General features: G+C 42.6%; 1 protein-coding gene across 1 annotated transcript; it reads right to left on the bottom strand.

The window, feature by feature from the left end:
• Window positions 1-214: 214 nt before the first annotated feature.
• On the bottom strand, window positions 215-17,547 carry LOC109908231 (collagen alpha-1(I) chain-like). The gene is made up of 26 exons (XM_020506806.2): window positions 17,222-17,547; window positions 14,175-14,259; window positions 13,777-13,842; window positions 12,537-12,670; window positions 12,289-12,429; window positions 10,585-10,638; window positions 10,387-10,440; window positions 10,088-10,141; window positions 9,722-9,775; window positions 7,551-7,604; window positions 7,209-7,262; window positions 6,866-6,919; window positions 6,667-6,720; window positions 5,509-5,553; window positions 5,118-5,171; window positions 4,964-5,017; window positions 4,586-4,639; window positions 3,719-3,790; window positions 3,588-3,623; window positions 3,315-3,359; window positions 3,165-3,197; window positions 2,532-2,678; window positions 2,200-2,376; window positions 2,020-2,110; window positions 1,791-1,868; window positions 215-1,578 (listed from the first exon to the last, which is right to left on the bottom strand). The coding sequence occupies exons 1-26, from the start codon at window positions 17,240-17,242 to the stop codon at window positions 1,367-1,369; spliced, it is 1,977 nt and encodes a 658-aa protein (XP_020362395.2). The 5' UTR covers window positions 17,243-17,547; the 3' UTR covers window positions 215-1,366.
• Window positions 17,548-18,015: the final 468 nt, after the last annotated feature.

The raw sequence follows: 18,015 nt of genomic DNA on the forward strand, positions 1-18,015 counted from the left end.
CGATTTAATAAATCAAAACCTCCATCCAATGAATATAGCTAATTAATTTAATCGAAAGACATTTTGTGCTACAAATCATTGGCAGATTATATAACTATATAAATTCCATATACAATACACACTGTAAAACAAATGTCCATGTATTATTTTTCATATGAAATAATATCAAATAGTATGTTATTATTTTATATTGATCAATGTTATCTTGTCTGTGAACATCTGTAAATGTGTCACGACTTCCGCCAAAGTTGGCTCCCCTGCCTGTTCGGGCGGTGCTCGGCGGTCGTCGTCACCGGCCTACTAGCCGCCACCGATCCCTTTTCCCTTTTCTGTTTGTTTTGTCTTATTAGTTGCACCTGTGTCCTATTATGTTTTCCTGATGGGCGTCCTTATTTAAGGCTAGCAAACCCACCCTGGTTTTCGGCGGGATTATTCTGGTGTTACGTGTTGTGTTGTTGGGTGTGTTCATGCTCCGGACTGGCTACCCTGTGTTTTGGGTTGGTCCGTATTTTCGAGCCCTGTGTTTGGGCATTGTATTTTGGTGCCACATTAAAGTGCACTTCTCCCTTGGAACTCTCTGCTCTCTGCGCCTGATTCCTACCTCACACACCTAGTCCCGCGTGACAGAATGGTAAAAAAAAGTTATTCCGATTAACCCGAATAACATGAGGTGACTGAAAGAGATCCATTCTCAGAAAGACACTCAAACTGTGGCGACAAAAAAAGTGAGGACTCATCTTAAGAAAAGTAAGACAGAATTTATCTAAAACAGTGATATTTCAGAACACACAGTACATGTACTTGCAATACTTTACAAAATTATTTACATAACTTTTTATTTTCAATTGTTGATCATATCAAAAACAAAACCTGACTGGTAGCCAGAGACACCTGCAAGTTTCATTTTCTGCCAATTTCTTTTAGCCAGTTTCTCAAGCCCCTTTACTTGTTTACTTGTTAATTTTTTGTTTTAGCATAAAAAATTCATAAGGATTGTTTTCGCCTAGAAAAAAAAGTTTGCAATTATGCCTAAACATTAGAGTTCATTGGGAGCCTTCATCTCCCTGTGCAGAGTCCAGCGTGTCCCACCAAACCCTTCCAACACTGGTGAGCCACATTGAACAATGCTCGGATTAATTCCATTTCAATATCAGTCATTACAGGAATTGAATTAGCTATGAAATTCAAAAAGATCAACGCTGTACACATTGGTCATTTCCCAGTTCAAAACTCAATGTCAACTTAAATTCCTGGTATGGCTGAGATGTGAATGGAATTAACCCCAACGTTGCCATGGAGCGACCGTCCAACATGACCCCTCATCGTTGACCATTCCTTCACCTTTTCCTGAAGCTCCTTGTTGGGGTTAGATCTTGGGGCTTAGATCGCGGGGTCCCTTCACTAGGCCCTGCTCCTTGCGCATCACAGGCGCGTGAATGCTGCAGTCCCGTGCCTCACAGAAGCCCGGCACTCCTGCGTTGCCCGCCATGCCAGGCTGACCTAAAGCGCCTGTGAAACCACGGGGCCCTCTGGGACCTGCCATACCGTTATTTGGCTCTGCTGGGTGGCCTGGCATCCCTGTAGGGGGAAAAAATGTAGTAGTTGGAGGTGGCTTCTTAACAGTTCTCTTGAAAAAGAAGACTTCCTGCTAAAATAAATGTTGAATAAGAACCACACAATCCCTTTTTAAGTGAATCTGGAAGTGAGTTACAGATACTTTCCAACAATTCTAAGACAAGCTATTTTGAGGTAGACCTGAGAGTTTCACACCAGTGGAAACAGTGTCCTACCTCTGAGGCCTTGATGCCCATCGTGTCCTGGCAGACCTTTACCAGGCTCACCCCCCTTTCCTTTCGGACCTTTTGTTCCTGTGGAGTAGAACAGAGAGCCTGTGAGTGAACTCTGCAGCTATGACTACAAAGGTGCTCCACTAATTTTCACTTGAAATGAGCCTTTGTCATCAGAGTTTTGTTTATCAGTTATTAAGTCTGATTTAACTAAGACAATTGGAGTACATACCTCTTTCCCCCTCTGCCCCCTTCTGACCATCCACTCCTGTGTCCCCTTGGATGCCCCTGGCTCCTTTGACTCCAGCTTTGCCCGCTTTACCCTGAGAGAGAGGTCAACAGAACTTATCATCGTTTGGAATAAAGGCTTTCCTTGGTAGATAGGGGTTGGTTTGGGGGCTGTGTGACTCACGGGTTTGCCTGATTCTCCAGTTGGTCCCCTAGTTCCGGGCGGCCCAATGAGTGTGCGGTTGTTGATGGGGCAGCCTTGGGAACACTTGGCCCGGATGGAAGCTGCATACTGGGAGATCTGGGCTGTCACCACTCCTTTACACAGCTGCAATACCTGCTCATCTGTCAGCCCAGGGCCCTGAGGTCAAAAAGCAGGCAATCAATCAATCAACCTAGCAAGTAAACAATCGATCAAACAATCAGTCAGTAAAAGTTATTGCTAGATATGGGTCAATGTAAAATAAGGGGGAGACCCTTCCTCCAGGCAGACTGGAGTTGGCTCCTGATACGCACAGGGGCACCTGGCACTCCTTTAGGTCCAGAGCCACCTTTGACGCCCAGGTCACCGCCTGGACCTGGCTCTCCTCTCGAACCTGGGATGCCGGGGGGTCCATTTCGTCCAACAATGCCATCAGGGCCGATGGTACCTCTCTCCCCTTGCTGCCATTCAGAGATGAGGGGAAGGAGGGAGACAGAGAGAGGGGGGACACTGTTCAGTCACTGAGTGCAGAAAGCCATGATTTAAACTCAATTATCTCAATACTTCTACCTATTCAAATCATTTAATTCTCAATACCTCTACCTAATTAAATAATTCCAATTCTCAGTACTTCTACCTAATCAATTAATTCTCAATAATTCTACCTAATCAAATAATTTACTTCTCAATACTTCTACCTAATCAAATCAATTAATTCTCAATAATTCTACCTAATCAAATAATTTACTTCTCAATACTTCTACCTAATTAAAACAGTTATATTAGGATTTTATAATGTAACGGGAACTCAACACTGTACAGTATGTGCTATTGTGTCTGCTGTCATCTAGGAACAACCTATGGTGTCAGTATTGTGGTTTTTATGTGACATAGAATGAGTTAGGGTGAAAAAAAACTCATACAATCACAGAATGAAGTATACAAACCTGTCCTTTGTCACCATGTGCTCCAAAACTTCCCTGTTTGGAAAGAGGAACAGAAACATTTTTAGTAAGAAGAAAATCGGTCCCACTACATCAATGGAAACAGGAAGTAGATACGCGAGTGACATCGCCTCGGCATTGTCACAGGATTACCTTGTCTCCTTTCCCTCCCTTCACTCCAGTTCTTCCAACCCCACCCTGAGGAAGGAACAATCAGCACATGAGATGAGTCAGTAAGATGCCATGGAAATGATAGGACTGCTTATTAAAGCTTATCAGTCACAAAGGAAAGACCCAAACATAAACAGTAGATGACCAATACACATCCACTTTCACTTACTGGTGTGTGTGTGTGTTTGTGTGTGTGTGTTTGATTAACTGACTGGTAATTTAGCAGTCTGATGGGGAACGTAAATAAAAGGTTACCTTATCACCATCGGGACCTGTCTCCCCTTTGGCTCCCTAGAAACAAAGCATTAAATCAACAATTACATAATCATCAAAGTGATGATAATTCTAGTGGTTACGACAATGTTTGAGTTATGACATATACACACAGGCTGGGCCTGCAGGCCTTTAGGTCCTGGTTTCCCTGGAACTCCTGCATCTCCCCTCTCTCCTTGAGGCCCCTATAATATGAAATACATATAGGTAAACTGCTGCAAATACTGTACACACACACACTTTAGAATGAGAACCTTTGTTCAAAAATAGGAATTTTGTTGAATTTCCAATGACAGATCATTCTTAATTGTCTAAACTTATAACAAGATATACGGTACTATTGTCATAACATCTCTGACAGTTAAGCTGGGGTTTTAAACTAAAATCAGCATGACCATCTTTGTTTTTACCTGACACTGAAACCTTTTCAGGGACTTTACCCACAGATCTCTTGTTTTTAGAGACTTTACTAGCATATCTGTTACCTTCCTGTTTTGACTGTAAACAATATCACATAGCTGTCTGTCCACCCACACAAAACCCTCAAGCAACTTGGAATTTAATCTAATTAACAACAACATGGAGGGAAATTTACTGAGGAATGTGGAAGTGACAGTTTATGTACTGTGATCTGTAGTCTACTGTGCACATGTCATTGAGATTAGAGCACCTCATGTAGTGGTTATAATTAAACAGTATGGCACGAGGTGTGGTATATGGCCAATATACCACGCCAAGGACTGTTCATATGCATGACGCAACGCGGAGTGCCTGGACACAGCCCTTAGCCGTGGAATATTGGCAATATACCACAAACCCCCGAGGTGCCTTATTGCTACTATAAACTGGTTTCCAATGTAATTAGAGAAGTACAAATAAATGTTTTGTCATACCCATGGTATACGGTCTCATATACCACAGCTGTCAAACAATCAGCATTCAATCAGCTTGAACCACCCAGTTTATAAAGCCAGTCTTACCCCAGCTCCTACTCTCCCAAGAGGTCCCCTCACACCACGATCCCCTCTTGCGCCCTAAGAGGGAAGACTGGCCATTATTCACAAAGTATTCATTTAAGTATTAAAAGTACATGTCCACTTTTAGTTTATTTAGTAAATATTTTCTTAACTCTTATTTTCTTAAAACTGCATTGTTCGTTAAGGGCTTGTAAGTAAGCATGTTGTATTCGGCGCATGTGCCAACTAACATTTGATTTGAATAAATGTACTGTACAATATAACAAATTACATCCATGTCATAACAGCAGAACAGGTCAACTAGACATGTTTGGATTATACATCTCAGCCATTGTGATGATGTCATCCTGATACCCAGCATGCAATTCTCCTTCACTTTACCTTTTGTCCAAACTCTCCAGGAAAGCCGATCACCCCAGGAACTCCAAGAGGACCCTGGAAAATAAACAGTAAATGTAGTTTGTTAGGAGAAATTCCATCGACAGATTCCTTACATATTTATTACTAATTTAGTGGTTATCATACTGATACTCACATCCTCTCCAGGCTCCCCATCACTGCCTGGCATTCCCCCTGGGCCTTGGTCACCCTGAGAGACAGGAAAGAGAGAGATACAGAGAAAACAGAAAGTGGAAGAGAAGAGAGCAAGGGAGACATCGCTACTACAGTATCAATCTAATCTCCCACGTGGAGATGGTGCTATAGTTATGGTCAAAAGTGTTTAACAGCCACATGACTCACAACATCAACAATAGCAAAACCTTCAGTGAAAATAACAGTATGCAGTTTAGGGAAAACACCCATGAACACACAGAAATGTTAGGGGAACCAGAGTAGTTTCTGTGAAGAGTAATGGCCAATGACTTTTGAAAGCAACCACAGTACTTTCTGTGAAAACAACACTACTCCTGTCCCCCTAAACATACCTTGTGACCGGTCTCTCCTCTGCCTCCTGGCTCTCCAGGATACCCCTATAAAACACAGAAAGAAAAAGCATGTTAGTAGGATTAATGGTCTCCCTCCATGTAGGGAATAGCATAGTCTTTGTAGAGAAGGACAAACAAGAGGTCCAAATGGTATTTTTTGTATTTGGTATTTTTATTAGGATCCCCATTAGCTGTTGCAAAGCAGCAGCTACTCTTCCTGGGGTCCACACAAAACATGAAACATAATACAGAATGACATAATATACAGAACATCATTAGACAAGAACAGCTCAAGGACAGGACTACATACATTTTTAAAAAGGCACACGTAGCCTACATATCAATGCATACACACAAACTATCTATGTCAAAAAGGGGAGAGGCATTGTGCCGTGAGGTGTTGCTTTATCTGTTTTTTGAGCCCCAGGCTTGGTGTTTATTTGAGCAATATGAGATGGAAGGAAGTTCCATGCAATAAGGGCTATATATAATACTGCACTTTTTCTTGAATTTGTTCTGGATTTGGGGACTATGGTGTAATGTTTGGTGGGATAAGTGTGTGTGTGAGAGAGCTGTGTGTAAGTTGACTATGCAAACAATTTGGGATTTTCAACACATTAATGTTTGAATCCCCATAATGTGCAGTCAGTCTCTCCTCAACTCTTAGCCAAGAGAGACTGGCATGCATAGTATTTATATCATCCCTCTGATTACAATTAAGAGCAAGACGTGCCGCTCTGTTCTGGGCCAGCTGCAGCTTAACTAGGTCTTTCCTTGCAGCACTGGACCACACTACTAGACAATAATCAAGATTAGACAAAACTAGAGCCTGCAGAACTTGCTTTCTGGAGTGTGGTGTCAAAAAAGCAGAGCATCTCTTTATTACGGCTAGACCTCTACCCATCTTTGCAACCATTAAATCTATATGTTTTGACCATGACAGTTTACAATCTAAGGTAACGCCAAGTAATTTAGTATCCTCAACTTGTTCAACAGCCACACCATTCATTACCAGATTCAGCTGAGGTCTAGCACTTAAGGAATGATTTGTATTAAATACAATGCTCTTAGTTTTAGAGATGTTCAGGACCAGTTTATTACTGGCCACCCATTCCAGAGAGATGAATGGTGTGACAGATAGACAGACATCCATCTTACATTATAGCCCATCTCCCCATGGTCTCCTGAGAATCCAGGTGCTCCAATCTGACCCTGTGGAAGAGAAAGGATGAGATGGAAGACATTTTAGACAGGGGAAATGGAAGTTGAAGTCATAGGATAAAAAAAGAAAAAATAACGAGTTATTCAACCATGGTTTAATTAACCATGGTCACAAAGTGAGGTTGAATGGCGCTACCTTTTCCCCGTCTGTTCCCTCAGGACCCTGTTTCCCTTCTGCTCCAGTTGATCCCTGAGAAGAAAGGTTGGAGGAAAAAATGTCTCAACATAGCCAGAACAAATAACAATAATTTGTATGTTGTTTATATGTTAAATGGAAATGATCACATCACATAGCCTGTTTGAGGCTTTCACATCATACGGGCTTGTATTGCTTCTAGTGAGAGCTGTGTAAGGAGCTGAGTGAAGAATTGATTTGAGCATGTTGAGAAGACAGTGTGTGCTGAGTTGTGGTAGCAACTCTGAGTGGTGGCAACAATTGTGATTGGATAGTGTTGAGTTGTGGTGGCCACCATGTTTACCTTGATACCTCCAGTTCCATCAGGCCCACCAGGCCCTGCCTCACCAATTGGACCCTAGAAAAAGACAAAAAACTAAACACATGAGTAGGGCCAGACAGAAACATGCTGGGGATTTTGTACCAAATTTCCTTACACTCATTTGAGGAAGCACTTTATTTTACGCTACAGAAATGACCAGGTAGTGGGTTTCCTTAGAAAATCCCATGGTACAATGGTAATTACACAATAATAACCTATGGATTGTTTATTTGTTTATTTGAGATGAATTGAAAAAAAAATCTTGATATCAAACCAGATATGGTTACATACAAAACATAAAAGCTGCATTTTGTCAATACTCACAGTCTCACCCGTTAACCCGACTCCTCCGCGTGGCCCCTCCATACCGATGTCACCCTGTTGAGGATAAGGAACACACTCAGGCATAGAGACAGTTTGAAATGGTCAAAAAAAAAGAAAACATTTGTAATTAGCTGATATTTGTGATGGTATAGTGGTATTCTATGATGTCATGCTGGTACTCTGTGATATCTCTGTGGTACAGTGGGGGTCTATAATGTCATACCTTTTTGCAGGTTTTACCTGATGGATGCAGTAAAGAAGTCAATGAAATGCAAACCATTCCAAATGACCATATTGGCACACATTCATCAACTCTGTTCCAACAAAGTGGATATTCGTAACAGGGTCAATGTGGTTACTTAGATGCGATTTGGATATATTTGTCTGTTTTCTCTGTATAACATTTACAAGTTGTCCCTTTTCAGGTTTAGAAGTGACTGCTAAATGCTAACTTCCGTTCGTATAAGCTGGTTAGCATAGCTAGCATACTGAAATCTGTGGTGGTAGTCAAAGTAGTTTTTAACTGTAATACAGTTGATTGGTGACAATGACATGAACATGTGTTGGGGTTGACATCCATAAAACCATTATACTCTGATTTTTACCTCACCATAGTGTGAAATACACATACAGTGAGGGAAAAGGTATTTGATCCGCTGCTGATTTTGTACGTTTGCCCACTGACAAAGAAATTATCAGTCTATAATTTTAATGGTAGGTTTTTTTGAACACTGAGAATAACAAAAAAATCCAGAAAAACACATGTTTTGCAGAGGGGTCAAATACTTATTTCCCTCATTAAAATGCAAATCAATTTATAACATTTTTGACATGCTTTTTTCTGGATTTTTGTTGTTGTTATTCTGTCTCTCACTGTTCAAATAAACCTACCATTCAAATTAAAGACTGATCATTTCTTTGTCAGTGGGCAAAACGTACTAAATCAGCAGGGGATCAAATACTTTTTTCCCTCACTGTATCAACAATAGGTTAAATGTAGGATATTTTTGCTACGGGCAATGAGAAGTTTCAGGATCTTTCCCCCACTGTCACGAGTCCGACCGAGGGTGGCTCCCCTTCCCGGTCGGGTGGCGATCGGCGGTCGTCGTCGCCGGCCTATTAGCTGCCACTGATTTGTCTTTCCTCCCCCTCCTTGTATGTTTATTGTTAGCACCGGTTAGTGAGTCATTAGTTGGGCTTTATTAGACAGCCGGCCCGCCTGTTTCTTTGTGCGGGATTAATTATTGTGACCTTCGATTATGTAGTAGAGGAACGTGTTTGTTCCTGGTCGTGTATTCTGCTGTACTGTTTTCGTCCCCCGTGTTTGGGGCATTTGGTTTTGAGCACCCAGTGTTGCGTGAGTGCATTAAAGAGCACAGTATTGCACTCTCTGTTTCCTGCGTCTGACTCCACACCCACGACACCCGGAGCGTTACACCCACGGCCCTTTCCCCCACTCGTTTCCATGGCAAATCCAATGTTTTGGTCAGGTTCGATTGACCTCAATACGGCATCTATGGGGATTCAAACTGAATTGTGTGGTGTCAGACTGGTTCTCTGTTATGTCATACTAGTGATCTGTGGTGTCTTATGGTGCTTTCAAGACAACTAAGAATCTCGTAAACTCTTGAATTAAAATGTACCTATGTTTTTTGCGTAGCGCTTCCTGTTGGTCAATTCTGATATTTTCCAAGTGGAAAACTCGGACCTCATCTTTCTACAACAAGTTTTAAGAGTTTCTGAGTTCCAAGTTGTCTTGACCGTGGCAATACTGGTTCTCTGTTATGTCACACTGGTACTCAGTGATGTCATTTTGGAATTCCTTGATGTCATACTGGTTCCCTGTTATGTCAACTGCCAGGTCGCAGTTGTAAATGAGAACTTGTTCTCAACTAGCCTACCTGTTTAAATAAAAAATAAAAATAAAAATATTGGTTCTCGTGGTATAACAGGGGTTTTATGTGATGTCATGCTGTTTCTTGTAGGTTTAAACTTTAGTCAAACATTATGGTGGCTTGGGCTGTTATTAGTGAACATTCAAATAAGATGTCGTGAAGGGCCACACTGTTTTTGATATGGGGTTATAATGTATTTTTAGGTAGAGGGTGATTTTGTTTGATGTGATACACATTTTGTAGGAAGCCGGTCTGGTTTTGAGGAAGGGTCTTTACCTTCAGACCTAGCACCCCAGTCTCACCTGGATCGCCAGGAAGACCAGGCAAGCCCTGTAGGAGAGAAAGAATAAGAGACAAGGTGCAAAAGAATGGAATAAAGTATAGACCAAGAGAGAGAATGAGAAAGAGAATGGGTAATCATAGTTGTTGAAGCTCAGCCTCACCTCAACTACACAACAGTGTCACTCTCCAGTTCTGAATAATAAAGAGATCACCATCTACTGGCCATAATCAATATAGAAAAAGTTGCATTGCTCATGCCATGTTGCAGAATTTAGACCAGAGCATAGAAACAGATCAGAGCAAAACAATGAAAGAGAGATACATTACATCTGTGATATCCTCTATAGGCCTCTTACTTACCTGGGCTCCAGAGAAACCAGAGGCACCATCCTCCCCATCAGGCCCGGAGTCACCCTGTAGAGATGGCAAAGGTCAATACAGCTGTTGAGTCAAGTTCAAGTGTAATGTTGATGCCAGACTTTGTAGTTACAAACATTCCTCCCAGGGAGATACTGTTTCTCTTTTGAGGTTGTGGCAAGCGTGTTTGCCGTGGTGTTGGGAAACCTGGGTTCAAGCCTCGCTTAGGGAGATGGATAGTGTCTAAGGCTGCTTTGGGTATTTGTGTGAGGTCTTTTATTTTACTTTTTTGACTTCCTCACCTCAGGCCCTGTGTCTCCTCCTCTTCCTAGAACTCCTTTGAATCCTTTGTACCCCTGAACACAACACACAGGAACTATATCAACAGCATTACTCCAATAGGGATATGAGCAGTGATTCATTGATTAAGCACAATGGAGGGTGTAATTTGGCATGCACTATGAATTTGATATAGTGATTATACAGCATTTAACACTCACCTCGCGTCCTTGAGCCCCAGGGAAGCCATCTTTACCTTGCAGTCCTCTGGCTCCCTAGATGGACAGACGGATAGACAGATAGACACACACACACACACACACACACACACACACACACACACACAGACAGACAGACAGACAGACAGACAGACAGACAGACAGACAGACAGACAGACAGACAGACAGACAGACAGACAGACAGACAGACAGACAGACAGACAGACAGACAGACAGACAGACAGACAGACAGAACAGACAGACAGACAGACAGACAGACCGACAGACAGACAGACAGACAGACAGACAGACAGACAGACAGACAGGACAGACAGACAGACAGACAAGACAGACAGGACAGACAGACAGACAGACAGACAGACAGACAGACAGACAGACAGACAGACAGACAGACAGACAGACAGACAGACAGACAGACAGACAGACAGACAGACAGACAGACAGACAGACAGGACAGACAGACAGACAGACAGACAGACAGACAGACAGACAGACAGACAGACAGACAGACAGACAGACAGACAGACAGACAGACAGGACAGACAGACAGACAGACAGACAGACAGACAGACAGACAGACAGACAGACAGACAGACAGACAGACAGACAGACAGACAGACAGACAGACAGACAGACAGACAGACAGACAGACAGACAGACAGACAGACAGACAGACAGACAGACAGACAGACAGACAGACAGACAGACAGACAGACAGACAGACAGACAGACAGACAGACAGACAGACAGACAGACAGACAGACAGACAGACAGACAGACAGACAGACAGACAGACAGACAGACAGACAGACAGACAGACAGACAGACAGACAGACAGACAGACAGACAGACAGACAGACAGACAGACAGACAGACAGACAGACAGACAGACAGACAGACAGACAGACAGACAGACAGACAGACAGACAGACAGACAGACAGACAGACAGACAGACAGACAGACAGACAGACAGACAGACAGACAGACAGACAGACAGACAGACAGACAGACAGACAGACAGACAGACAGACAGACAGACAGACAGACAGACAGACAGACAGACAGACAGACAGACAGACAGACAGACAGACAGACAGACAGACAGACAGACAGACAGACAGACAGACAGACAGACAGACAGACAGACAGACAGACAGACAGACAGACAGACAGACAGACAGACAGACAGACAGAAGACAGACAGACAGACAGACAGACAGACAGACAGACAGGACAGACAGACAGACAGGACAGACAGACAGACAGACAGACAGACAGACCGACAGACAAGACAGACAGGACAGACAGACAGACAGACAGACAGACAGACAGACAGACAGACAGACAGACAGACAGACAGACAGACAGACAGACAGACAGACAGACAGACAGACAGACAGACAGACAGACAGACAGACAGACAGACAGACAGACAGACAGACAGACAGAGACACACAAACAGACTGATATTTTGTTTAGTCCAGAAAACAGAAGGATACCACAGGATGGTGGTGGATGGGGTGAGCTACCCCCCATACAATGCAAATCACTTAAGGACCCAGTGAATACTATATAAATGCCATTTAATCAGTATTCATCAGCAAAGTACATGGATGTTTGCTGTTTATAAGGTTCTAAATTCCATTTGCATGGCGTTGAGCGTTAGGTTAGAGCCTTCGTCCTACCTTGGGCCCTGCAAACCCAGCGAACCCTGGCTCTCCTGGCTCACAGTTACAGTCTGTTGGCCCCTCCTCCCCCAGAGAAGCCTCCCCACCACCAGGGGCCTGGAGCGACTCTTCGTAGTAGGGCTCCTGCTCGTATGGCACCTGCAGTTATAACATGATATTACATTACATGACAAAACACAATGTTACATGACATGCCATTACTAAACATCACACACAACATACTTTCCCCCTTGACTTCCCCTCACCTGTGTGGTGGTGGTGTAGGGGTAGGAGTCCTCTGTGATCATGCTCACGCTGGTGGGGGCTGGTACATAGGGGTCATATCCAGATGAGGGTTGCTGCTCCTCATAGCTGTGAGTGTGCTCCGGTGGGTATTCCTCTGCCAGTGAGGAATGTCAAGCGGTGGATGGGTTAAAGTGAGAGGGAAATGTTTGCATTCTACAGGTTAGTTCATGTCAAAGGAAGCATCATACCATAGGGTTTGTACTGTATTAGTAGTTAGTGTCTGACTGTACACCTAGTGTACTTACCCGGAGTGTACAAAACATTAAGAATACCTGCTCTTTCCATGACAGACTGGCCAGGTGAAAGCTATGATCCCTTATTGATGTCACTTGTTAAATCCACTTCAATTAGTGTGGACAAAGGGGAGGAGACAGGTTAAAGAAGGATTTTTAAGCCTTGAGACAATTGAGACATGGATTGTGTATGTGTGCCATTCAGAGGGTGAATGAGCAAGACAAAAGATTTTTGTGTCTTTGAACGGGGTATGGTAGTAGGTGCCAGGCACACTGGTGTGTGCCAAGAACTACAACGCTGCTGGGTTTTTCACGCTCCACAATTTCCCATGTGTATTAAGAATGGTCCACCACCCAAGGGACATCCAGCCAACTTGACACAACTGTGGGAAGCATTAGAGTCAACATGGGCCAGCATCCCTGTGGAACGCTTTCAACCGCTTGTAGAGTCCATGAGCTGAAGAATTGATGCAGTTCTGAGGGCAAAAGGGGGTGCACACTCAATATTAGGAAGGTGTTCCTAATGTTTTGTACACCCAGTGTATATTTTGGATCCAGGTGGGTATTAAAATACTTAATAATCTGACCACACCTCTGTCGATTTCCATCCAATGATGTATACAAACCCTGGATTGCTGATGCTATGTATTGGCCATTGAGAGGCTTTGAAGCCACAGGTCAACCATATTGGCACTGCCCAGTAGGAGCAGTCCTCCATAGGAATTAATGGAATTCTACAGTATTTCAATTAAATGTTTCAAGGGAAAAATTACATGTATTTAAGTACTTTTGTGTTGCAGTGGGGACAGACATTGTTCCCACCAGCAATTCACATTGTTCATGAAAAATTATTTGGTTTGTTGATGCATATAAGCCATTTGGAGGAGGCATAAAGGGGTTCTGAAGACTTGGACCAAACTCTGGCTTTTGACCAGGGGAAGGGACTTTGCTATGTTGTAGTTATTACCTGGTTGTGGGTATCCTGAATGCTCATAGTTGTCGACCAAGGAGCCCTCATAGGTGTGTTCATCCCCTAATATGACACAAAACAATAATTGAACAAGCCTGAAACAATAATTGAACAAGCCTGAAACCTCCCCAGTAAAATGATAGTCTGTTTACAAAACAAATTAGCCTGTTATTAGATAGATAAACCGACTGTAATGTTTGTACACAATTATCAAAAATGTTTCATTGGGGTGACATCAGAATATAAGTCTATACATTTTAACCACAATCTAGGTCAACCGAAATAAAATCAAGATATAACCTACTGTTTTTGCTTACCTCTAGAAATGTGGATAATTTGTAGTAGCTATTGGCGCGAAGGCTAATGGGGCTAACAGTTCACGTCAGGCAGCTCACCTGAGTGGTAACCAGAGTACTCGTCCTGCGCGTGGGAGGAGGGGATGCACAATAGGAGCACGAGTAGCGGCGAGATAACGGACACCTATAGAAAAGGCGGGGAAAACAAAGCAAGGTTAAAACGACCATGTAGGCCGTAGCCTGTTTCGTCGCCGCTTTAAAGATAAACAAAAGGTAGTGGTTGGAAGACCTACCTTTGTTGGAAGATGGAAGACCTCTCTGCTCAAAATGAATAGCCTTATTTCGTTATACTTTTAACTCCTTAAATGAATACATGTTTTGAGGACGAAAAATTTGGTGACTGTAGACGTCTAAGCTAATGAAGGCTAATGGATCACTAAGAACGTTTTATACCCAATTATCATAGCCCTTTTAAAATGTCAGCTATATCTCTCTCTGGTGGTGTTTACGCGCATAACTCCTTCAACTGAAGACCCTGTTTTCTTGTCTAGGCATTCCAGACATGTATTAATTGCCCACTTGTAGGCTATGTAACATGTGTGAATAATATTCAACATTTATATGGTCTATATTTGACTAATTTCTTGACAAACATCAGATTTCATATCAATCATAATATGACGTCTGTAAGATCATAGGTCTATAGTCATAGCATACCACCCTGCATACCACTGCTGGCTTGCTTCTGAAGCTAAGCAGGGCTGGTCCTGGTCAGTCCCTGGATGGGAGACCAGATGCTGCTGGAAGTGGTGTTGGAGGGCCAGTACTCTTTCCTCTGGTCTAAAAAAATATCCCAAAGCCCTGGGGCAGTGATTGGGGACATTGCCCTGTGTAGGGTGCTGTCTTTTGGATGGGATGTTAAATGGGTGTCCTGACTCAGGTCATTAAAGATCCCATGGCACTTATTGTAAGAGTAGGGGTGTTAACCCTGGTGTCCTGGCTAAATTCCCAATCTGACCCTCAAACCATCATGGTTACCTAATAATCCCCAGTTTACAATTGGCTCATTCATCCCTGTAACTATTCCCCAGGTTGTTTCTGCAAATGAGAATGTGTTCTCAGTCAATTGATCTGGTAAAATAACAGATGAGAAAAATATATATATTTATCATATAGGCCTGCAGTAAGAGTAGGCTAAATGTCTATGTTTAGGTCTACCTACAAGGCCAATGATTAATCTGCTAAATAAGAAAAATGCTAACTTTTTTTTCATTAAACTGTATATACTGTATGACAAGCAGCAAGTGTGTGTATCCTACTTCAAAATGAATTCACAGAAAGCAAAGATTTGTGGAGTTGTTGCTTGGGGTTGTTGAAATAAAAATTGGGCTGCAAGGTGGCCTATCAGACCATCACTAGAAAAGGCTATATGTTATTAGGGGAGATGACCAAAGATGGTCGGTGGTTGGCCGGAATATTTGGTAAGTATTTGTTAAAAGACACACTGGAACATGTCACGAAGTCTACATTTCTGGTATTGAGCCTTATGGCTAAATCATGTCCAAAAATTGAGTAGCATCTTTTTATTTTCCAGAGAGAAAATGGGCCAATAAACTGAAGTCACATCCTTGGATTAACAGCAGCCTGTTGGATGTCACATGACATGAGACATGTGGGAGGAGATTCTGCAGGGGTCAGCAATCCAGGTGATAGGTTTGTATTATGCTCTGTAGATTTAGGCAAGAGCTCGTCTGTGCCTTGAACAAGATAGAGATGAGAAATACAGGCTCAAAACGCTCTTTGTTAAGGTAAAACCACAAGGTGAGCCACAGCAGTTCTCAGGCCCTTCTCACATTCCAGGGCACTTTCTCTGTACTCTAAAGGCTCTCTTCATCCAACTCCTCTGAGACGGTAAAAGGCCTTTTCTCTGTTTGCTGTGATGTCAAGCAGCCGTCTGTCCACCATGAGTCAACCACTTTCCATCCATATGCCATTTCCAGCTTTTTATTCAAAACTCCAAAGAGGACATCATCAATAAAACACTTGTGCAGTAGTCTATAATGGACTTAAATAAATTATTAAAAGACAATGAATAAGAGCACCTAAGCAATACATAAACGTCAGTGTATACATGACAAATGGTACTCAATGATAACACAGATAATTTAGTCTATCTGTTGAAATAAACCAATTGATTTGGAGTAGTCCATACATTACCTGGGCAAGTACCCAGAATACTTTGCAATGTAGAGTTGACGCCATACCTCTGCCTGGTGGTATAAATCGGTGATCACCAGGCCCCCTGGGACACTGAGGTGCAGTGTGGGATACAGACTGCTCACCTCCACTAACCCTAATCCTTCCATTTGAACAGTTAGTAGTCATGAGAAAGCTTCTTTACTTAGACTAATTCTCCAATACAATCACTATTCATTGAATAGTAATACTATCCACAAAGAATTGCTGCAAAAAAGAAGAAAAGCAACTGCTTCCATCTGTATCCAGAGTGTAAACTGAGATCCTGGACTTCTTGAATGATGCAAATTTGATATTGTTAATTTATATTTATCTACCGTTTAACAAAAAAACATACATTTACCCAAACTGTCAAACAACAAAATCATCTCTCAAAGTTGTAAAGTTTTAAGCTTTGTCGGTTGACTTGCTGTTGTGTGCAGTGGAGTGCTCTGTAAGGTAAATAAAGTCAAATCGGCACATTCCTGAGAAACGTACAAACTAAAGTAATTACCTCCTAACTACCCTTAATTCAGAGGGAACTCAAACACTGTTAGGGGCAGCATGTGACCCACCAGGCTAATCATCCTGAAAATAGGTCACATAGTATTTCATTTAAAGGCCAATGTATATTTAGGTTTCTTTATGCTCACAACACACCAACTAAATCAGTCCATGTCAAATACACTCTCACACAGTACCAAAAATAAACCCTCATTACCGTATCATTACACAACCAATAGTTAGATTAGGTTCCTCAATCCAGCATCACTGAGTACACCACCTGCGGACCAGAGAACCTAGGCCCAAGAACCACACTATTGGACCAAATACAGCATTCACATTCAGAATCTGGCGTAGCAACATCTCAGAAACCTTCTTAGACCATGATGCCTGCTCTGCTTGCTTACCTTTACCCTGGGGGCTCCCATGGTGCTGGTTCTGTCTGTATGGTTCTGTATAATCCACTGAGACCCTCACTCAACGTATCAGATAGTCCACAGTTTAAAAAAATAATATAGACAGAAAAGTCCAGTTTATTTCCTCCCTGAACTGTGCTCTTTACAGCATTCTCGCTCCCCACTCACGGCACTGGTTCCCCTTCCTCTCGCTCTCTCCCTTGCTCTCCCTCTCTCAGGGTTCCATAAGGTTCTCAGGCAGCCACGGGCTCGGCTCCCTCTTCTCCTCGACAGGGTGAGAAATACCTGAGTCTAACCCTAACCCAAAATACACACAGGGGCAGAGACCAAGACAGGAGAGAGAGGAGGGAAGAGAGAGTAAGGAGAATATAACAAATACAGAGAGAGGGAGGGTTTAAAAGAGAGATGAGGGTACAGGGTACATTTTGTTGTGAGCATTTTAGTAGACGGACACAGTTCTGCAGGTCGCGAATACCCCAATGACTAAAAACATTCACACGTTGACATTTTGAGCTATGTTCAAGTAGTACAGTGAAGGTCAAGGTCAATTCTAGTCATTCAGTCAAAAAAATCCATTGACATTCTGATAATGAATGAATACCGATTTAAAGTACCAGTTTAACAGGTGATCAAACTCAGTACCAATGGAATAGTGTTGTGACAGATATTGAAAAGTATTTTTATCCCATCATTAAAAGACTGCAGATGCACATTGACTCCAGGCCTGACCTTCTGTGTCCTTTTGACCTGCTGGTAAAAGTGTGCCAGCTATGACACTCCTGTCC

The sequence above is a fragment of the Oncorhynchus kisutch genome, linkage group LG2 (genome assembly GCF_002021735.2).
Source record: "Oncorhynchus kisutch isolate 150728-3 linkage group LG2, Okis_V2, whole genome shotgun sequence".
Classification (NCBI taxonomy): Eukaryota; Metazoa; Chordata; class Actinopteri; order Salmoniformes; family Salmonidae; genus Oncorhynchus; species Oncorhynchus kisutch.